Genomic DNA, 23,812 nt, shown 5'->3' with positions numbered 1-23,812 from the left:
CGACTTTATACGAGCACCTACCAAATTACTTAAAAAATGAGACAAGTGAGTTCAGACTCAAACTTAAAACCTTTTTACTAAAGAAATCCCTATATTCAGTAAAGGAATATATTTTCTTTTTTTGTATTTAACTTGACATTGTTTAAAATTTCAAATTATTTATTGATTGGTACTCTGTAGTACCATATTACAATTGTTTTTATTTTTCATTATACTATAAATTTTGACATTGTATGATTTGTTACCTATTTGAATATTTTTGTATATAACTATTCCTAGACTATAATATGATATAAATTGTAATAGAATTATTTGTTTTGTATCTAACGATCGCTATACGATAAGTAATTGCTTCTGTATTCTTTACATTAACTAATGAACATTGTATTGAGAGATAAATAAACTAAACTAAACTAATAATGATAGAACGCTAATTGGATATGAAAAAATCGTATAAACATTATATTATTTAAGATAACTGTCATAGTATAGATTAAGATTATAATATAAATATTATTATATTACATTTTAAAGCATGTAAGTACAATATTAAGAATGAGATTCGAGGTTTAAAAAGATACTTCGGGCACCTTTAATACCTTATGGGAGTAATTAATAAAGAAGGATAAAACAATATTCGGGTGTCACCACCGTTTCATTCAAATTAATTGGAGTAAAGGAGAAAGATGTCCGGATTTGCGAACGTCGGTGTTCGCGGTATGCCCTCTGTAACGCAGAACCTTTGATACGTCACTTCATGTAATAGCATATCTTTTATTATTGGTATAGAATTAACCTTTTGAACGTCAAACCCATAAGGTGTAACTCGCATGTCGTCGTGTCATTAACTATGCACTTGCCTGTACAGTCGGCTTCGAAAGTATACTTGGTCGAGCAAATCTTATCAGTAGAAAAAGGCGGCAAATTTGAAAAATCTCGGGTTAGCAACACTACGTTTGAATTGTTCGAAAATCGCGTGTGGTGCTCGATGTACATTGCTGCTTTTTGATCGTTTCCTAGGGATACCATACTTTAGTTTGCTTTACATTGCTACTGACATATCTGGCTTGACAGACTATAGATGTGTGTCGCTTAACTTAAAACCCGGGTACAGTGGAAACTGGATAAGTGACTGAACTGAAAGCATCAGGGTCTTTTAAATTTTACCACAACAAAAAAGACTAGAATTAGCCGACTTAATCATATGAAAAACCGGCCAAGTGCGAGTCGGACTCGCGCACGGAGGATTCCGCACCATCAACAAAAAATAAAGCAAAACAAGCAAAAAAATGGTCACCCATCCAAGTACTGACCCCGCCCGACGTTGCTTAACTCCGGTCAAAAATCACGTTTGTTATACAACAAAACCATACGGGAGCCCCACTTAAATCTTTATTTTATTCTGTTTTTAGTTGTTATAGCGGCAACAGAAATACATCATCTGCGAAACTTTCAACTGTCTAGCTATCACGGTTCGTGAGATACAGCCTGGTGACAGACGGACGGACGGACGGACGGACGGACGGACAGCGGAGTCTTAGTAATAGGGTCCCGTTTTTACCCTTTGGGTACGGAACCCTAAAAAACTAGAACTAACATTTTAGCCATCCCCCCTAAATCCGCTTCTGTATACTTCTGGTTTCATCATGAGTATAATTTACTATTACTAGGTATACCTAACCCTAAAAAGTACCCAACCATAATAAGCTCGACTGTACTCGTGATGAAATAACCTTATTACAGACTTGCTGACAGCCTGATTCCTATCAAGTAGCAAATTAATTTAGGTTCCTAGCAAGTTACTTTATAGGACATTTCTATAACAGAGTTACATATAAAAAGACGCAATGAATTTGTTTCGACGGAAAGAGTCCAGCACAATTCCATTGGGTAAGGTTTTGTTAAATCAATTAGCATTGTTTTATATTACGTCCAAAATTGTTACAAATTCTTAAGGTGCGTTACCTATGTTCGTGATTTTTTTCCTATCGAGCGAAAGTCAAGAAATCAGGTTTTGAATCGACGAAGTTACTAAAGTTACTAATATTGCTATTTAAAGTTTTAGTAACTGTATTGTGATCTAAAATATAAAAACCGGCCAAGTGCGAGTCGGACTCGCGCACGGAGGGTTCCGCACCATCAACAAAAAATAGAGCAAAACAAGCAAAAAAACGGTCACCCATCCAAGTACTGACCCCGCCCGACGTTGCTTAACTTCGGTAAAAAATCACGTTTGTTGTATGGGAGCCCCACTTAAATCTTTATTTTATTCTGTTTTTAGTATTTGTTGTTATAGCGGCAACAGAAATACATCATCTGTGAAAATTTCAACTGTCTAGCTATCACGGTTCGTGAGATACATCCTGGTGACGGACGGACGGACGGACGGACGGACAGCGGAGTCTTAGTAATAGGGTCCCGTTTTTACCCTTTGGGTACGGAACCCTAAAAAGCGTTACGATTTTTTATAAACTCTGCTGAGACGAAAATAATCAAGATTTTGATCCGATTTTTATCTCTTTGTAGTTCCAGCAACCGAGGTTCTGGAGTTCAAACCGTTCCGTGAAACGTATAAGATAATCACTTTCGCAATGATCGTCGGCATGCTGTACCCTACACCAAACACTGAAATGTGCAGAATAGTTGGCATCGGTAAGTATTTTAACTCAAGACACTGTGTGAAATCACTTACAGTAGGTGTCTTGAGTTTTCGCTTTAATGATCGTTAGTATACTCAATTTTATGCCAAACACTAACGTCTGTAGAGTGGCATTCGTGACTTTTAAATCAAGACACTCAGTGAAATGTATAAGTTAACCACTTTCACAATGATTGTCGGCATGCTGTACCCTACACCAAACACCGAAATGTGTGGAATAGTTGGCATCAGTAAGTATTTTAACTCAAGACTGTGAAATCACTTACAGTAAGTGTCTTGAGTTTTCACTCTAATGATCGTTAGTATACTCAATTCTATATCAAACACTAACGTCTGTAGAGTGGTATTCGGACTTTTAACTCAAGAGACTTAGTGAAATGTATAAGTTATTAACTTTCACAATGATCGTCGGCATGCTGTATCCTACGCAAAATACTGAAATGTGTAGAATACTCTATACGTCTCGCACGCACTCGCATATTAGTGCAAACGGGATGTATAGAAAGTACACGACGGCGTTTATGTCAGTGACAAACTGATGGTAACCGTACAGTAAGTATTTTAACTCAAGACAAGACACTCTGTGAAATCACTTACAAAAAGTGTCATGAGCAGACATAGGAATCCGTGGGGCAAATTTTCTTGACAGGTAGGGTCTTCCTATATCGATAAACTCAATTATCGATGCTCGTTCTATTTACTAGTGATCGCCCCCAACATTGTGTGTTTTTTGTGAGTATTGTTTTGAAGATTCTTGACTTTTAACTCAAGACACTGTGTGAAATCACATTTGTATCACTTTCAGTAAGTGTCTTGAGTTTTCACTTTAACGATCGTGACTATATTAAATCTTATGCCAAACACAGAGTGGCATGAGACTTAAGCCATAATACATTTTAAATAAATAAAATAAATAAATAAATATTTATTTTATTTATTTAAAAGCTTGTACCAAAAATGATTTTTTTGCCAAAAACTTATTAAATCGTAACTTATTTTGCAGTAACGATATTAGTATCCGTATCACCGTTATGCGTGTCAATCCTATTGGACATGTGGAATAGCTGGCTTAGAGGTGACATCATCAATATCATTCGGCATACTACTGTCATTGGGCCGTTCCTTGGCGCAGTCTTTAAGGTATAGTCACAGAATAAGTAATATGTTTTTCACCTCAGCAGCTCGAACAAGGGTACTTTGCTACTTAAAAACAGTGAGCAAAATCGCAGTTTGCTCACTGAGTGGGACAAAATGAGCAAAATTCAGTGAGCAAAATGCGATTTTGCTCACTGTTTTTAAGTAGCAAAGTACCCTTGTTCGAGCTGCTGAGGTGAAAATTTAATTGTTGGTATATCTTAAGAAAACATGAGTGAATAGAGGTAAGTGATGAAGAAGGAATACATTTTTCGGGTTCTCTAATATGTTCTCACTGCTGAGGTGAAAAGTTTTGTGAACTACACGAGATCAAAGTTGTTTACATCTCGTGCGCTTTTGAGTCCCTTACTACGCTCAAGATTCTAAATTAGATTCTATTATAGAATCTTTCGCTTGCACGGGACTCAAAATAAGCACTCGAAGAAATATCAAACTTTGATCTCTTGTTGTACAAATAACTATTTCTCAAACTTGCAATCAAATGTAGTCATGACCGGGCGTGGTTCACTCGGCTCGCGTCGCTACAATAGGCGGATTAGACTCTCGCGCGAGCCACGAGACGAGCCGCGAGCCGCGTCACGAGACGCGAGTCCACCGCTTACACTCGCGTTCGGCTTGTCATTCGGTTATAAACCTTATGCCGTGCCGTTAGTGTTTAAATTATATTAGCTCGACGAGCTTGCGAGCCACGAGACGAGCCGCGAGCCCACCGCTTACACTCGCGTCTCGTGGCGCGGCTCGCGGCTCGTCTCGTGGCTCGCGCGAGAGTCTAATCCGCCTACAAGTGCCTACAAGTACATGCGGCCCACACCAATTTTGGTGTCTAGCCATAGCCGTTGCCGCGCACCGCTACGGAACGGACGCATGCTCGCGCTTGCGCCACCACCCACTGGGATAAAAACTACCCTATGTCTTTCTCCGGAACTCAAACAATCTCTATACCCAATTTCAACTAAATCCGTTCAGTTGTTTAAGCGTGAAAAGACAGACAGACAGACACACTTTCGCATTTATAATATTAGTATGGATTTTTGTATTTGCTCACAGATGATGCTGTTCTTCTACAGTAGGAAAGAAGCATGGAGCATTATTAAAAAAATGGACGCCGACCACGCTCGCTACAACACCCTGCCCGAACAACACAAGGAAATTGCGCGTCGGCACATACAGAACACGCAATACTATAGGTACAGTTGCCGTTAGATAATAAATAAGCATAGATATTATGTAACTACAAACTTAATTAAATATCATATACTAAGAAAAAGTGACCAAGGCCTCCAGTGCCCCAGGCTGGAATCGAACCAGCGTCCTCTGCTATCGCGGCAGGTGCCTGTGCCATTCGGCCACCGGGCCACAGCGGCATTGGTCGAATTTTTCCAAGTATATGCACTTTCTTACTGAAGGCTTATGGTGCCCCCTACAAATTAAAATATTTTCTGAAAATAATTTGATTTGTTCTAATACTTCTATGTACTATTATGTAAAATTCAAAGGGTCATATGTACTGTAAAACGTTGTACGATACACGTGCGCATCTGCGAATAGGTAATTCGAAACTCGTGTCGATTTAAAACACTCCCTTCACCACTCGTTGCGAATTTCCTATTTTTAGCACTTGTATCGTAAATAACTATATTTTATGTGTAGGTACAGTCAAGAGAGGTGTTCTAAATGATCTTGACGCAACTTTATTGTTAAGAGAATAAGTGCGTGTCAAGGTAATTTTGAACACCTCGCCCGCTTAGCAACTTCTGCTGCTGACTGTATGTGTTTACGAACTGTCAATTGACAGTGTGGGCGATGGTGCAGGCAAGTGTAGAAATATGTGGGCATTCAACTCACTCAAAAATATGTCCCATAGTTCTTAATTGGCTGACATAAGAGCTATGGGACATACATTTTTTTGAGTATGATGAGTGCACCCATATTTTTACACTTGCCTGTACTAAGCTCTGCCACCGTTATAATTGTTATCTAATAAATGATTTTTTTTCAGCGAAAAATGCTGGTCAATCACAGTAGCGACCTGCGTCCTAACCTTCCCGCTGACGGCTGTCATCCTGACGTTCTACAACTACACATTCAAGGAAGAACCTGTCAAATACATGATCCACGACCTTGACAAACCGTTTTCACCCAAAGAAGACAGATTCTCATCGCCATTCTTCGAAATCATGTTCTTCTATATGGGTTACTGCTCTCTGTTTTATATTATAAGCTTCACGGGTTTTGACGCGTTTTTCGGGATAACTATTAACCATGCGTGTATGAAGATGGAGTTGCTTTGTAGGAGTATGGAGGACGCTATGTGTGAGAGCGAGAGAGATAGTCGGCATAGGAGGATGCTGGATGTTATCGCGGAGCAGAATGACTTGTTCAGGTGAGACAACTTTATGCTTAACACTGTATCAGAATCCGCTTATAATGACATCGAAGGGAAGTGACAAATACGTCATACTAAGCGGGTGTCATATAAAGCATAGTGGATTAATTTCTTATTATTGTTAATTTTTCCGAATTAATCTCGAATTCCTTTGTAAGAAATGAGTTTTAATAAACTGGAACCAATTGTCAACTTGTCACCGAGAGTCAAAACTAAACCAACTTAAACGCCACGCACGCACCAAACGTCCCCGCAGGGAAAGATGTGGGGACGGCCACGAAAACCAGCGAAGTGTCAGTATAACCGGACATAATTTCATGAAAATAGGATTTTTAGGTCATAGTAAGCGAAGTCATCTTATCCGACTTTGTCACTAAGAATTTTATATGAAAACCAAACTTCGTACAGTAATTGCGTCATAGTAAGCGGTTGGTATAGGCGGAGTCATAATAAACGGATTCTACTGTACTAAGTTTTTGGCAAAAATTTCGTCTTTGGCACAGGCTTTTATCGCTGACTGTACTTTTCTTTTCACAGGCAACTTATACTCATCGAGACAATTCTTAAAACCTCAAACTTAAGTTTCGTTGTTTTATCACACAGTGCCTATGGCCACCTCCTGTCTCCATCATCAAATCGGCTCGATGGTATCATAATATTGCGTTGTCACCCGACTTACGTATGTATGCAAATTTTCAGCTTCATTGGAAGTCGGGAAGTGGGGCAAATATAACTTTAGAAGATTTGACCCTAACAAACATACATAGTTACATAGGTAATAGATACAGTCACCATGAGATCACAAATATCTGAGCACGCCTCTATTGTCAAAGCGTTAGAGTGCTTGTTCAGATATCGTGAACGCCTTGGCCGCTTCGATATATCTGATGGCGCCGACTGTATACATAAAATGCAAGATAAAAAGTAAAAATTACCATGACAATAAACTAAAAGATATATATTCCCACACAGTCCACACACGGATCCGTCTCTAAGCATATGAGTGGTAATCACTAGTTTTTAGAACGTAAAATAAATATTTTTTGAAAATAAGGCACAATTTTTCTTTCTTCTTTTTATAACTTTTAATTTTGTAAATAACTAACAACACGTTTACAGAATGGTTGAACTTATACAAGAAACTTTCGCCATATGGCTTGGAATAATCGTCATAGCAACTATGCTTCAGATTTGCAACTGCATGTACCAGATTATTGAGGTGAGTTCATGCTGATTTTTTAACCCCCGACGCAAAGAGAGGGGTGTTATAAGTTTAACCTTAACGTGTCTGTCTGTGGTATCGTAGCTCCCAAACGGATGAACCGATTATCGTTTAGTTCTTTTTGTGTCATAGATAATTTTATCACGAGTGTTCTTAGCCATGTTTCATGAAAATCTGTTCAGCCGTTTGAAGATCATCAGCTCTTATAATCTTATAGTCCCTGGCCTGTGTCGAATCTGTGGCTACATAATTTATCATGACAGTAACTCTATACACTCTAACTCTATTTGCGGGTATTTAACCTACGCTGCAGGCCTATTATGGATTGATTTATCCACGTGACAAAATAACTGTCACTTTTTAACACCGCGCGATTGAAAGTAACGAATAACGTTTTATCACGCTGTCACGTTGACAAGAACGACCATCATATCCGTACTGGATAAGTGGCCGGTATTGATACCAGGATTTGTTACAGGGTTATGGAATTGATCCTAGATACCTAATATTCATTCTAGGCACCATTGCTCACATATACCTACCGTGCCGTTACGCCGCTAAATTGCAAGTGAGCGTAAGTAGATTTTAATATTTTTCTATGTCACGTTTTTTAGCATAAAAAAAAATCTACACAATTTTGGTCTTTTCACTGAAAAACTCGTTTGGAAAAGTCACAGCAAATACGTAAAAATTATATAGTTAGCAATAGTATATAAAGTGTCATTCTATGGAACTTGCTAACTATGTATTTACTTATGTAAACAAAAGTCACTAGTAAGTTTATATTTTTTGACAATTTCAATAAGGCGGTTTGTTTACAATGTAAACTTTACATAGTTCGCAAGTTCCATTGAATGACACTTTAGATAGCAATAGCATATACACTCATGAACAAATTTAGAGGAACGCAAAAAAATGTGTATATTTCGTGCGAGATCTCGAATCGCCAATCTTGGTTCGAGATTGCATACCCTATATACGACCCATATAAATTAGTACTTTCTGTAGGCACTAGAGGTCGCCACTCATCTATACTGCTGCGGCTGGGAGCGAGTGAACGACGAGCGAGCGCGCAAAATGATCGTCTTCATGATAGCACGCGCACAGGTATTTGACACTAAAGTGTCATTCAATAGAACTTGCTAACTATGTAAACAAACCGCCATACTAAAATTGACACTGAATGTCAATTTACTAATACTTTTGTTTACATAGTTAGCAAGTTCTATTGAATGACACTTTATGGCTCCTCTACACGATGGGCCAACGCCGGCCACTCCAAGGGACGCATTTATAGGGAGCAAGTGATATTGCTATCTCATTCTACCGCATGGCTGCGTCCCTTGGAGTGGCCGGCGTTGGCCCATCGTGTAAAGGAGCCATTAGTGTTGGTTAAGACTCGTCCTTGAGTCTTCTGCTTCAAGACTCGACTCAGTCAAGTCAGTCAGTCAAAAATATCTTTATTCATGTAGGCCTAGCAACAAGCACTTATGAATCGTAACATACTTATAAATTATCTTAAGCTAATTATCAGAGCAATTTATTGATGTTATTATTCCATAATAATATTGGATTATTATACAAATCAAATTTAACACAAATTTAAGAATTTCACAAAAGGATCGTCAAACATGAAAAAAAAATTGTATAAAAAATACTAGTCTAGAATGTTTCTAGAATAAAATCTAAATGTCAAATAAATAAATAAAAAACACAAAAGAAGTACTCAGTCCTTCAGACTCTTATAATAGAGTATTTGACTAATAGTCAAATCAGTTTCTTTTTTCGAACTGTCGAAACGATTTTGCCAGTATGGAATTTATATGAAACACTAGTATGTGACGTCACGATCAAATTACCTACTCTTTATAGTTTTATACGGGTTTTAAAATAGAAATTGTGTAAATAAATAACTGCTGTCTACGTTTCTCTAATCTTAATTCGTTTGTTTAATCTTCTCGTGCTTTATTTCATGCATGGTGTAAAATAATGTATTTCAAATACAGTCAAATACCCCATTAAGTCTAAACTCGAGTTCTTTTCAACTTATTACATATCCGAGTCTTGTACAGACTTGAGTCCTTTTGAGAGACCTCTCGATTTTTTTACAAATAATTTCGAAATGCATTGTGTTTATGTAAAATTCGACAAAGGACTCGACTCGGGACTTACAAGACTCAGGAGTTTTTTAAGTGCCGAGTCTCGTAAAAACGAGCTGAGTTCTTCAAAAGACTCAAAGGACTCGAGTTCCTACCGACACTAGTTGACACTCATTATGTATGTTAGTCTGTAAGGTATTTTTATTATGGGCCTTGTTGCCTGAATTAAATTTCTTAATAAAAATAAAATAAATTAACAATTTTTGTTATTTAAAAACTTGTTTTTCAGATTCCGATGAAGATCACAGCTTTCAATATGTTCGACTTCGACATGGAGCTGTTTGTCTCCGTAAGTAGTCCACATAAACATTTACACGAGCAAAAAGAGCAAATATATGTAAGATTATTGTAAAAGCAAATACAAGTGTATTTGGGTAATCTAAAGTAAACTCCAAAATTAGCCGAACTAAATTGACAAGTCAAAGTGCACAAATCATTGACATATATCTCAGGACCGGCCTTACGTGCACTTAAAATGGAACTAGTTCAGCGGTATCACTCACGAATTCGAGCCAATCGTGTAGTCTAACGCAACTAGTTCCGACCAACCGAACTCATCAACCAATCGCGTTGCAGCGTTTTCACACCGCTGTACTGGCCCCGTTCATGCTCCATTCTTATTGCCCGTAAGGCTAGTCCTGAGATATATATGTCAATGGCACAAATGATACCACAGTTAGGCCGCTGTTCATATCGATATTTTCAAAGAAGTTTGAATTAGAAAATATCGCGAAAATTCACCGCTAGGGGCGCTACTGTTGCGCGGTCAGTTCAAATGTAACCTTTTACAAATGTTACTTGGTATTTCAGATATTGTGCAATTTTATAGTAATAGAGGCAAGAATATTGGATAAACATAAATATTGTATTTAACTAAACATTTTATTTTGTTTTATTTGTTAGAAACACTTACAGCTAGAGTAACAAGTTAGGTGATAACATAGAAACAGTGATTTTGGCTCAAAATATAAAATAAATAAGGCCAGCCCAGAAGGCGGCCCAGAATTCGAGAAATCGTAATTGGAACGTAAAATGCCCTAGTGCAGAAACGTACCATATTCTGCACACCTTTTAGAACAACAATGACTCTCTTTCAGAGCATTAGAAATGAAAAAATTAAATCGACTCGGTGATCCCTATTGCTTCGATTATTGTCAACTTGAATGTCGAGTTTACAAGTTGACAATTAGGTCAGAATTAAAATAGTTATGGATCAATCTCATCTACCGGCCACATGTGTACAAAATAAAATCACCAATTTTAGATTAATGCTGACTCTCTGGCGAGCTCTTGAAATTAACAACTTGCCCCCAAACCTGCATACGAACATCGAAATTTGACAATTTCGCATCCGCAGTCCGCACCTCCTGATTCGATCGGTAACGTAACAATCTTACAATTTTATCGTCTCATTTATATAAATCGAAATCGTTTGTGACCCCTTTATAATTATTTATTTATTTAAACTTTATTGCACAAAAGAAAAACTTATCGTACAAAAGGCGGACTTAATGCCAAAAGCATTCTCTACCAGTCAACCTTAAGGGAAAGCAGAGAGATTGTGGGCGGTGCAACTGCTACTACTACTAACAAAATTTAAAATAAACCGCAAAACAATTTAAAAAATTTAACACATATGCAAGTACATCAAAATATACACAATACATATAATATAAATACATATACCTAACATTTAAATATATACAATAAAATATATAAATTAAATAACTAAAACTAGGAACACAGGAAACTAGGAAACAATTATCACATGGGTAGTGAGTGCAATATCTTACGTATCGAAGTTATCGATATCATTTTATCGACATATACTCGTGACCATTTTCTCTTTGCTATTCCTGCACTGACTTAATATAAAAGAAATAGACACACAAAGCAGAACAAAAACGTCAACAAATGTGGATCCCAATGACGTTTCGCACCATTTGCATTGATGATAAAAACGCTTACGTAAATTTTGAGTCAAGATAAATGTTTCGTACATAAAAGAGCTTAATGTCGTAAGCATTAAATGTCAAATTTGCAAACAGAGGTACCAACACTGTTAAAAAATTTAGTCCGATGGCACTAAACGTAACGTATTTACGTCAAACAATGTCAAACGAGAATAATGAACGAATGGAGTCACTTTGGTACACTTTATTAGGTATTACTGTACAGAAAAACTAATTGAAGTAATAAATAAAACAAATTTAATTTAATCGGGAGCTCAAATAAAATTAAATCGTGGTTCAAATTCAAACAAATTTAATTTTTAATAAGTAAGTATACGTCTTTAACCTTTTAACCGCCAGCAATTTTTGATCGAGCGTGCTCGTGTCGCCACCGACAGTAATTGTACCACGCAGAGTAAGGTTGGCATAGTTACGGGAGTTATAAATGTGCTGTAAAAACCTAATCAGATAACTTATTAAATATAAAAACAACTTATTAATTAAAATAACTGTGTATTTTAGATGTACATTTACTCATCGTACGGGTGCACGTGGACATTTATTGGTACTGATTGGATTTTTGAGGGGTGGGTAATTTTTGTAGTGAAAACTTCTTTAGCGGCGCTGAGCACTTTTTGAAAGTGGGGAAAAAATGATAAACTCGAGACAGCGTAAAGCGATCACGTGACCGTAAGGGGCGTAAGGCGATCACGTGACCGTAAGCCCCGTAAGGTGGCCACTCATAATTTAGATGGCATTTAAATCAATAAAGAAAAACTCAATGTTATTTGACATTTATGTTGCGAACTCCTTTTCAAGACTCTTTACCTATGTTCAAATAATTTGACGTTGTCATGGCAGTATGTAAATAAACATGTCATTGAAAAAGTGTGATCTTATTTGAGAATGATAATAATATATAATAAATAAATAGAATACCTCCGCTAAACGTATGAAGGTATCGTGTTACCGGGCGTCGGTAACATAGTGAGGTGAGTTTTCACTTCTATCGGCACTCCTGGAGTGCAACCGTTGTTGCTTGGTTTTATAAAGTCTATACTTTATAAAAATAAATCCTGTGGTTGTCACTGTGTTCAGACAGGTTTAGCATTTACAGTTAGTCGATATAAGCCCTTATTGGTGGTGTATATGTAGGAAACAGGGAAATGGGCCGAACACACAAGTGCCGTTTTGCCTTGTTTAAAACTGCAACACCCCTATCTTTTGCTATAATTAAATAGCAGTCCACTTTGCACGTGTCATAGGTTTTCTTGGAAATCTTGAATTTGAACATAATGTTATTCGTTACGAATGCCATATAAAAATATAAAAAAAATATTGACCTCACATCGACTCATTAGATTTTTGTTCCTTGACATCCCTTCTTTGGTACTAACAAATTAATTTATTCAAAACCATAAAATTACCACCAGATTACATAAATTATGTAATGCTATCCCAAGAACTAACCGAAAGAAATACATTCCATCCTTTTTCCTTGTTTTATCATTGTTATTTTTACATATTTCGACGGCACATTTCGTAATTGTTGACAACTTCACATTTGAGCGTTTCAAACAAGACTAAACGAAAAAGTAATGCGTGATCTGTTTTAACATCACTTTTGTGGGGCCATTTTTTCCGGCTGATTGGGTATCCAGTTCTTTATTCTATATCAATGTATTCCTGGTATCATTTTATTTGTCAGTCTCATGTCAATTTAGTTCGCGAGTTTCTGAAGCCGACTTTAGGAAATTGGGTAATCCGGTACACAATGTTCTTAACTGTTGACGACTGTTTCATATGAAAATTCTCTTTGGCACTTTGCTACTTATGAAATAACAGTTTTGTCTTAGCAAACCTACCTCTGCATATCTTTAAACCTTCTGGATAACGATGAGTTTGATATTTTTTTGCAATTTCATTTTATATTTTGTTCCAGATATTACAAACGTCTTATTCGATGTTCACACTGCTTAGATCTTAAGAGATCTCGTACAAAAAATGTGTTGTATTAGTTAAGTAATAGAGGTTTTAACTTCACTGGCAAATTCTGATCTTTTTAGGGTTCCGTACCGAAAGGGTAAAAACGGGACCCTATTACCAAGACTCCGCTGTCCGTCAGTCCGTCTATCTGTCTGTAACTCATGAATTGAAGCCAGATAGATAGTATAAACAGTTGAAATTTTCACAGATGATGTATTTCTGTTGCCGCTATAACAACAAATACTAAAAACAAAATAAAATAAATATTTAAGTGCGGCTCCCATACAACAAACGTGATTTTTTCGCCGTTTTTTGCGTAATGGTACGGAACCCTTCGTGCGCGAGTCCTAATCGCACTTAACCGGGTTTTTTTTAAGCTGGGAAGTTAAATGTAATGAATAAGAACAGTTGCTTGAAGTAAATTATAAGCTACGATACATTTTAGCGTAAAAGAGATTGATTGACATGTCCTTTCATTAGTTACAGACTATCATTTTAATAGGCCGGTGCAATGTAATGCCTTTATCAAGAAATTACGAAAAATAAAGAACAGAAAGTGTTTTTTTTTTGCGTTTTTGTTACCTGCCATAAAGCGTTTAAAAGATTGTATGGATACTAGTAGAGTTATAAAAATAATAATTAGAGTTTCAGTGTTTGAAAAATTACCTCAATCAAGATAAAAATATTAATTTTGTATTAAAGCAGAAACGTCTGCCAAGGATGCCATAAAGTTCTGAAATAAATTAAAAGTGGGAAAAGCCGCGTGAAGTCTCGGTAGCTCAGTTGGCAGAGCGATGGGCTAGTGATCCAGAGTCGCGAGTTTGAGCCAGTTAATTTTTCAACATTTATTTATTTCTAAGCTTTAATATAAAAAAATGTATGTAATGCGAACGAAGTCGCTAAACACCGCTAATATATAGTCTGTCAAGCTGGATATGTCAGTAGCAATGTAAAGCAAACTATAGTATGGTATCCCTAGGAAACGAACCAAAAGCAGCAATGTACATCGAACAACGATGAAATGTAAACAAAACAGTTGCACAGATAAGATATAAATGACACGCGATTTTCGAAAAATTCATACGTAGTGTTGCTAACACGCGATTTATCAAACTTGCCGCCTTTTTCTACTGACTAGATTTGTCTGACCAACGGGCGCAGCATGGTTCCATTTGTATCGCCTATCACTATGCCCGTCACTTTTGCATACTTGTTAGAATGTGACAAACATGGTGACAAGCGATAAAAATGCGACCGTGCTACCGCCGCAAGTATAGGCCCCGTGCATGAACTATAGGGGGCAGCACAGGAGCCGTCAGATTTTTGGCGCGAGGCGTAAATATGTCGTTTATGCTTCCGATGTAGCCCACAAGATGGCAGAACCTATGCACAAGGAAACATACCGACGAGAACGGTAGATGGTAGCACTTGCTTTGGCAATGTACATGTGCACATATGTTTCCGATTCAGGCCACAAGATGGCAGACCCTCCAACGCGCACGGTCCCTATATTTTAAACACTTACCGCTTGGTTGGTATGGTAGAAGAAGTCATGCAGTATGTCGAATATGGAAGTCTCGGAGAGGATCAGCTTTTGAAGGTTCTCCGGGTGGAAGTCATGTCCGTACATGTCCACGGCCGACAGGAAGATGGACTCCATTTGGTTATGGCGAAGCTCGTAGGCCGGTTGGTGAGCGGCGATCAGTACCTGGGCATTAAAAAATAAGTCTAATAGCTTTCCAATATACCTAGTACCAAAGATACAGCTCGTCCATAAGACCCGGGATAGATTTTTTGTTTGTTTGTAGTTTTGTTTGTAGTGTTGTTTGTAGTGTTGTTTGTAGTGTTGTTTGTAGTATTGTTTGTAGTGTTGTTTGTAGTATTGTTTGTAGTGTTGTTTGTAGTATTGTTTGTAGTATTGTTTGTAGTATTGTTTGTAGTATTTTTTTAGTGTTATTTGTAGTATTGTTTGTCACTCACTTATCGCGCCCTGAGAGCGACGCGGCTATTCTCGGCGCGGTGCAGTGACGTCAGCTCGTTCAAGATGGCCGCCAGCTACTCGGGAAGACCGGGCTCGTTGGACCACATCACTAGTCTGATTGTTTGTTTGTAGTATTATTTGTAGTATTATTTGTAGTATTGTTTGTCTGTTAGTCACTTGTCGCGCCCTGAGAGCGACGCGGCTGTGCTCGGCGCGATGCAGTGACGTCAGCTCGTTCAAGATGGCCGCCAGCTCGTCGGTCAGACCGGGCTCGTTGGACCACATCAGTAGTCTGATTGTTTGTTTGTAGTAATGTTTGTAGCATTGTTTGTAGTATTGTTTGTAGTATTGTTTGTAGTAATATTTGTAGTATTGTTTGTCTGCTACTCACTTGTCGCGCCCTGAGAGCGACGCGGCTGTGCTCGGCGCGATGCAGTGACGTCAGCTCGTTCAAGATGGACGCCAGCTCGTCGGTCAGACCGAGCTCGTTGGATCACATCAGTAGTCTTATTGCTTGTTTGTAGTATTGTTTGTAGCGTTGTTCGTAGTATTGTTTGTAGTGTTGTTTTTAGTATTATTTGTAGTATTGTTTGTCTGTTACTCACTTGTCGCGCCCTGAGAGCGACGCGGCTGTGCTCTGCGCGGTGCAGTGACGTCAGCTCATTCAAGATGGCCGCCAGCTCGTCGGTCAGACCGGGCTCGTTGGACCAGAGGTGGTCGATTAGTAGGGTCACCTGATGATTAAAAAAATAGTTAAAATAATAGTGAGAAAGTGAGTATAGGCATAGACTAAAGGGGGGGGAGTGATGGCAGGTGGACCAAAATGTGGACGGATTGGTGGCCGCTTACGGATGAAAGAAGCGCCTGGCGCCCGTTAGCTCGTTGGGTGGATCACGTTCGAAAAATCGCGGGGCACTTTTGGATGAGACTAGCGCAGGACCGGGACAAGTGGCTTACACGAAGAGAGGCCTATGCTAAGCAGTGGGCGACCGAAGGCTAAAATGATGATAAATATGATATTATCATAATATAATAAACTTGTAGGCAGAATTTATACGTACCAGAAGGTTCTTCTTGGCGACCTGGTTGTGTGAGAATATGATGTCGGCGACCACTTGTATGTCGTCCTTGTGTTTGTCGCGGAGCGCCATCACGCACTTGTCGTACGAACCTGATACAAAAAAACGCTAGTCTGTAACCGTGTAAAAGTGTAAATCAAAATAATTCTTCTTCTTCCTCGCGTTGTCCCGGCATTTTGGCCACGGCTCATGGGAGCCTGGGGTCTGCTTGGCAACTAATCCCAGGAATTGGCGTAGGCACTAGTTTTTACGAAAGCGACTGCCATCTGATCTTCCAACCCGGAGGGTAAACTAGGCCTTACTGGGATTAGTCCGGTTTCCTCACGATGTTTTCCTTCACCGAAAAGCGACTGGTAAATATCAAATGATATTTCGTACATAAGTTCTGAAAAACTCATTGGTACGAGCCGGGGTTTGAACCCGCGACCTCCGGATTGCAAGTCGCACGCTCTTACCGCTAGGCCACCAGCGCTTCCAAATTTGTAAATCAAAATAATTATCATATTTTTATACCACCAAGTAAATTTGGATGCATTAACATGCATTTTTTTATTACACGTTTAAATTAGGTAGGGTTGTTACAATTTGGTGCCGAGACCAGCATTTCACAAAAAATGATCGTTATTTGTTTTGCAAGGGGGAAAAGTTGTTGTTTAACCTCTCGTGCTAATATTGATATCCGAGCAAGCGAAAGCTCCGAAAATTTAACCACGAGCGTAGCGAGTGTTTTGTAAAGTGGATCTTTAGCGTTGCGAGGGTTTCAATGGACGAGGGTTAAACAAACTTAGCAACCGAGTGAAACACAAAAATGTTCACCACACCAACGCGAGGTAAATACTAACTGTAAAACAGTCTGTGATTCTTGGTCCAACTTTAACCATCATATCCGTTCAGGAATATATTGAAATCCTTCGGGTTTACAAAGCACCCTGTATAGTAAAAACTTACCCAGTTGGAAGTTGCTTTCGACTTGGTAATATTGCTTCAACAAATCGTAGACGGCCGCCTTCATTCTGCCTCGTATGCCATTCCTGTATAAATAATAAAAATTGTGTTAATACTAAAGGAAACAGCTAGTTAAACTGAGTAATGGATGAATCAATTTTTTCCAAAATAAAATTTTTAACCTTTCGAAAAATTACTAAAATTGATTGATTTATTATTATTTTATTATTTTTTGACTTACGTATTTGTAAGAAAGGGATAAAACATAATATAACTAAATCAGGCCCGTAAAGTTTTATAAATAAGGAGTTTGGTATACTTGGTACGAGGGGTGTTCAAAATATTCTCGGTATGAGAATGAAAACAAACAAGTACGAAAAGTTTGATATTTTTATTTTTCAATATACTCCCCCCCTATGTTCATACACTTAAAAGATCGATCAATTTTTTTTTTTTAATCCCTCATAAAAATATTTTTTATCTTTCGTGTAAAAATGCTCCTCCACTGCCGCCTTCAATGCTTCATCGTCAGAAAATTTATTTCCACGCAGATCCTTTTTAAGATTGGGGAGCAAAAAGAAGTCGCTGGGGGCTAAGTCCGGACTATACGGTGGGTGAGTAACAGTTTTAAACCCACATTCAACAATAGCTGCCTTGGCAATATGAGCAGTATGGACGGGGGCGTTGTCATGCAGAAGCAGAATACCTTTGGTTAACTTTCCTCGCCTCTTTTCTTTAATTACATCCTTTAATTGACGTAGAATGTTAGCGTAGTACTGTCCTGTGATATTTACACCTTTTTCTTTATAATCGATTAGTAATACTCCTTCACAATCCCAAAATATCGTGGCCATGACCTTGCCAGCTGAAGGGATGACCTTGAACTTCTTGGGATGAGCTGAACCCTTAATGTGCCACTGCATGGACTCTTGTTTACTCTCTGGGTCATAATGATGAACCCAGGTTTCATCTCCAGTAACTATTCTTTGCAGCACCTCATCAGGATTTTCACCGCACAGGTCAATAAAATCGGAACAACAAGCTACACGCATGTATTTTTGAAGCCGAGTCAGCATTCGCGGAACCCATCTTGCACTTACTTTTGACATATTAAGATGGTCATGTATAATATCATGTACGGTACCAATAGAGAGATTGGTTACTTGTGCTATAGATTTTACCTTCACTCGACCATCTTCCAATATAAGTTTTTCCACTTTATCAATATTTTCTTGTGAAGTAGCTACTACAGGCCGGCCAGGTCTAGGGTCATCTTCAATACTCTCCCTTCCGCGTTTAAACTCGCTTGACCACTTTTGAATGGTAGATAAAGAAGGAGCAGACTCACGGTAAACACAATCCATTTCCTCTTTTATGGTTTTTTGATTTTTACCCTGTTTTGTCAAGAATTTTATCACGCATCGATGTTCTAATTTAGTTAACATTGTCAATTCGCACATGATGTTCATGTTTGTTCAGCAATTGCAGAAAAACAAAAGACTATCTCGGTTCGAATTATACTTTTTTTTAATGTCAATGAATAAACCTTAGCGGCCAGTAACGAAAGAAATTTTAGAAGAGGTCGTAAGATATCAATACCGAGAATATTTTGAACGCCCCTCGTATGTTATTTCATTACAAGTGATGTAAATAAGTCCGTTAAAAAACACAATAACATAGGATTTCATAATAATAATGTTACCTGTATCTCTGTACCAAGAGAACTAAGGCCTGTGTGCTCATGAAGAACACGTCTCGGTCCGCCCGTTTAGGCAACGAAGCGGCGTGGCTGTAACAAAGACAACACATATAATTAACGCTGTCATTAAAATAAATAAGACTATAGTTCGTTTTTTTAGCGTTAGAAATAAAGGTAAACAATCTTGACATTTTCTTTTATTGAATAATGCTTTTTAAATATCAGTAACTATTACTTATGAAAGCAAAAGATCGTATATGATATATAGTGCGTTCTGTTTGCATCAAAAGTGCTTGTTTTTTACGGCCCAGCCCAGCCAGCAGTAAAAAAGAAATAGTACATTATTGTCGAGGTTCGGAAGTAGCTACTTGCTGGCTGAGGATTCGTTTTAAACGGACGACCTTGGGAGTCCGTTTAATTGAATCCGAAGCCAGCAAGTAGCCTTCCAGCCGAGTCATATATAGTGCTTTTCTCAAAAATGGTGCAAGAAATAGATATATTTTACAGAAGCAACGTTCTAATTTTCACAGAAAAAAGTAATACTATATTAAAAAGATTTACTTGCCGCCTTTTAAAAAAAAAGTGTATTTTTCTGCTGAAAATACGCCAACGTATTTGAGACACCTAAATAGTCGCGGTACCAACATTATAGTGCTGATCGTCGGTTTGGCTGTTTAATGGACCTATGCCTTCATTTGATATGGCCATTTAAAATTTTAAAAAGTTTGGAACTCGTTAAATACTTAATGGAATTTGTATGCAACATTGCAGTCCCGAAATCGCAATGTTTTTAACTTTTTAATTTTTTGAATGACCATAAACTGCGCACTTCGCGACCTATTTTTTAACCGGCAACAACGTACAACAATTTTTAATAAAAGTCAATTTTTTTATTCGGTAGACTAAAATGTCATTTCATAGTATGAAATGACATTTTATGTTCATACTATGAAATGTCATTTTAGTCTACCGAATAAAAAAATAGATCGTAGCCTGATGTACTTACTGGTCTATAACACTAGCGATCTGTTGGCTCGGGAACTGCTAGCACACTAGTGATGTTCCACTCATTTATCACGAGCTTGCGTATTTCTTATAGACTTGTATGAGTCCAGCAGTGGGACGTAGGGATGTACTTACTGGTCTATAACACTAGCGATCTGTTGGCTCGGGAACTGCTAGCACACTAGTGATGTTCCATTATGTTATTTTTAAATTTGTTGTTTTCCTTACTAGTTCCTAATTCAGAATATAATATAAGCTTCTACAGGATCCGAAATTTTCATAGAAGAAACTTCTTTCATTGAGGAATAAATTTTAAATCAAAAGTTTCGCGTTGGTAGGATTCTGGGCAAGTAAATGCATGGCTTATCAAAAGTAAAAAAAATGATGGTTACGTTAACGGGGCATGTTAATGCATGCTGCTAGACTTCAGGCATTTATCAGTGATGGCTAATAATACGGCATAGTGTAGTTTCTTGGAAATTTACAGTAGTAGGTATACGTATAAAAATCTAATAAGTGTACTTAAATCCAATTCCGGAATTTTCGATATTCAGTGGTCTCAATTCCGGAATTGTAATATCGGAAAATTTGTCCGAGATTCCGGAATTTCGAAATTCCGGAATTCCGGAATGCAAGCCCTACTGCATATGGAGCCACGGGCCATCAAAATATACGATGTCGTATGATCATTAATGACGCTTGCAACTAGCACACTAGTGATGTTCCATTCATATATCACGAGCTTGCGTATTTCTTATAGACTTGTATGTGCCCAGCAGTGGGACGTAGGGATGTACTTACTGGTCTATAACACTAGCGATCTGTTGGCTCGGGAACTGCGCTAGCACACTAGTGATGTTCCACTCATATATCACGAGCTTGCGTATTTCTTATAGACTTGTATGTGCCCAGCAGTGGGACGTAGGGATGTACTTACTGGTCTATAACACTAGCGATCTGTTGGCTCGGGAACTGCGCTAGCACACTAGTGATGTTTCACTCATATGTCACGAGCTTGCGTATTTCTTATAGACTTGTATGTGCCCAGCAGTGGGACGTAGGGATGTACTTACTGGTCTATAACACTAGCGATCTGTTGGCTCGGGAACTGCGCTAGCACACTAGTGATGTTCCACTCATATATCACGAACTTGCGTATTTCTTATATCCTTGTATGTGCCCAGCAGTGGGACGTAGGGATGTACTTACTGGTCTATAACACTAGCGATCTGTTGGCTCGGGAACTGCTAGCACACTAGTGATGTTCCACTCATTTATCACGAGCTTGCGTATTTCTTATAACCTTGTATGAGCCCAGCAGCGGGACGTAGGGATGTACTTACTGGTCTATAACACTAGCGATCTGTTGGCTCGGGAACTGCTAGCACACTAGTGATGTTCCACTCATTTATCACGAGCTTGCGTATTTCTTATAGACTTGTATGAGCCCAGCAGTGGGACGTAGGGATGTACTTACTGGTCTATAACACTAGCGATCTGTTGGCTCGGGAACTGCTAGCACACTAGTGATGTTCCACTCATTTATCACGAGCTTGCGTATTTCTTATAGACTTGTATGAGCCCAGCAGCGGGACGTAGGGATGTACTTACTGGTCTATAACACTAGCGATCTGTTGGCTCGGGAACTGCTAGCACACTAGTGATGTTCCACTCATTTATCACGAGCTTGCGTATTTCTTATAACCTTGTATGAGCCCAGCAGTGGGACGTAGGGATGTACTTACTGGTCTATAACACTAGCGATCTGTTGGCTCGGGAACTGCGCTAGCACACTAGTGATGTTCCACTCATATATCACGAGCTTGCATATTTCTTATAGACTTGTATGAGCCCAGCAGTGGGACGTAGGGATGTACTTACTGGTCTATAACACTAGCGATCTGTTGGCTCGGGAACTGCTAGCACACTAGTGATGTTCCACTCATTTATCACGAGCTTGCGTATTTCTTATAGACTTGTATGTGCCCAGCAGTGGGACGTAGGGATGTACTTACTGGTCTATAACACTAGCGATCTGTTGGCTCGGGAACTGCTAGCACACTAGTGATGTTCCACTCATATATCACGAGCTTGCGTATTTCTTATAGCCTTGTATGTGCCCAGCAGTGGGACGTAGGGATGTACTTACTGGTCTATAACACTAGCGATCTGTTGGCTCGGGAACCGCTAGCACACTAGTGATGTTCCACTCATTTATCACGAGCTTGCGTATTTCTTATATCCTTGTATGTGCCCAGCAGTGGGACGTAGGGATGTACTTACTGGTCTATAACACTAGCGATCTGTTGGCTCGGGAACTGCGCTAGCACACTAGTGATGTTTCACTCATATGTCACGAGCTTGCGTATTTCTTATAGACTTGTATGTGCCCAGCAGTGGGACGTAGGGATGTACTTACTGGTCTATAACACTAGCGATCTGTTGGCTCGGGAACTGCGCTAGCACACTAGTGATGTTCCACTCATATATCACGAACTTGCGTATTTCTTATATCCTTGTATGTGCCCAGCAGTGGGACGTAGGGATGTACTTACTGGTCTATAACACTAGCGATCTGTTGGCTCGGGAACTGCTAGCACACTAGTGATGTTCCACTCATTTATCACGAGCTTGCGTATTTCTTATAACCTTGTATGAGCCCAGCAGCGGGACGTAGGGATGTACTTACTGGTCTATAACACTAGCGATCTGTTGGCTCGGGAACTGCTAGCACACTAGTGATGTTCCACTCATTTATCACGAGCTTGCGTATTTCTTATAACCTTGTATGAGCCCAGCAGTGGGACGTAGGGATGTACTTACTGGTCTATAACACTAGCGATCTGTTGGCTCGGGAACTGCGCTAGCACACTAGTGATGTTCCACTCATATATCACGAACTTGCGTATTTCTTATATCCTTGTATGTGCCCAGCAGTGGGACGTAGGGATGTACTTACTGGTCTATAACACTAGCGATCTGTTGGCTCGGGAACTGCTAGCACACTAGTGATGTTCCACTCATTTATCACGAGCTTGCGTATTTCTTATAACCTTGTATGAGCCCAGCAGCGGGACGTAGGGATGTACTTACTGGTCTATAACACTAGCGATCTGTTGGCTCGGGAACTGCTAGCACACTAGTGATGTTCCACTCATTTATCACGAGCTTGCGTATTTCTTATAACCTTGTATGAGCCCAGCAGTGGGACGTAGGGATGTACTTACTGGTCTATAACACTAGCGATCTGTTGGCTCGGGAACTGCGCTAGCACACTAGTGATGTTCCTCTCGTATAGCGTCATGAGTTTGCGGACTTTTTTCTCTACCGCGAGAGGGATACGGCCGGACGCTGAGGATAGGACCTGTTGGTAAAAGCATAGATTAAGAATAACTTTGAAATAATACAAGCAACAACGGTTGCACTCCGGGAGTGCCGATAGAAGTGAAAACTCACCTCACTATGTTACCGACGCCCGGTAACACGATACATACGTTTAGCGGAGGTATTCTATTTATTTATTATATATCATTATCATTCTCAAATAAGAACACTTTCATTGACATGTTTATTTACATACTGCC

General features: G+C 38.9%; 2 protein-coding genes across 2 annotated transcripts in view; one reads left to right on the top strand and one right to left on the bottom strand.

Moving 5' to 3' along the window:
- The window catches only part of LOC134660497 (acetyl-CoA carboxylase), a 126,403-nt gene that overhangs the window by 43,074 nt on the left and 59,517 nt on the right, over positions 1-23,812 (bottom strand). The window contains exons 21-26 of the mRNA XM_063516267.1: positions 23,456-23,592; positions 19,227-19,313; positions 17,528-17,610; positions 16,562-16,671; positions 16,106-16,234; positions 15,045-15,227 (exon numbers count right to left, since the gene is read on the bottom strand). Coding sequence (XP_063372337.1) covers positions 15,045-15,227; positions 16,106-16,234; positions 16,562-16,671; positions 17,528-17,610; positions 19,227-19,313; positions 23,456-23,592 — 729 coding nt within the window. The remainder of the gene's footprint in view (positions 1-15,044; positions 15,228-16,105; positions 16,235-16,561; positions 16,672-17,527; positions 17,611-19,226; positions 19,314-23,455; positions 23,593-23,812) is intronic.
- Positions 1,815-13,561, top strand: LOC134660531 (odorant receptor 13a-like). Its single transcript, XM_063516306.1, has 10 exons — positions 1,815-1,890; positions 2,527-2,652; positions 3,663-3,799; positions 4,862-5,001; positions 5,814-6,197; positions 7,320-7,419; positions 7,901-7,996; positions 8,431-8,529; positions 9,811-9,870; positions 13,476-13,561. The coding sequence occupies exons 1-10, from the start codon at positions 1,848-1,850 to the stop codon at positions 13,518-13,520; spliced, it is 1,230 nt and encodes a 409-aa protein (XP_063372376.1). The 5' UTR covers positions 1,815-1,847; the 3' UTR covers positions 13,521-13,561.

This window comes from Cydia amplana, chromosome 27 (genome assembly GCF_948474715.1).
Source record: "Cydia amplana chromosome 27, ilCydAmpl1.1, whole genome shotgun sequence".
Lineage (NCBI taxonomy): Eukaryota > Metazoa > Arthropoda > Insecta > Lepidoptera > Tortricidae > Cydia > Cydia amplana.
The sequence above is the reverse complement of the archived record's forward strand: the minus strand, read 5'-3'. Positions and strand labels throughout refer to the sequence as shown.

Bases quoted from the DNA above. Each gene is read 5' to 3' on its own strand.
- LOC134660531 (XM_063516306.1), top strand. From the start codon at position 1,848: ATGAATTTGTTTCGACGGAAAGAGTCCAGCACAATTCCATTGG. The intron at 1,891-2,526 runs GTAAGGTTTTGT...ATCTCTTTGTAG, and splicing joins GTCCAGCACAATTCCATTGG to TTCCAGCAACCGAGGTTCTG. The intron at 8,530-9,810 runs GTATTTGACACT...CTTGTTTTTCAG, and splicing joins TCATGATAGCACGCGCACAG to ATTCCGATGAAGATCACAGC.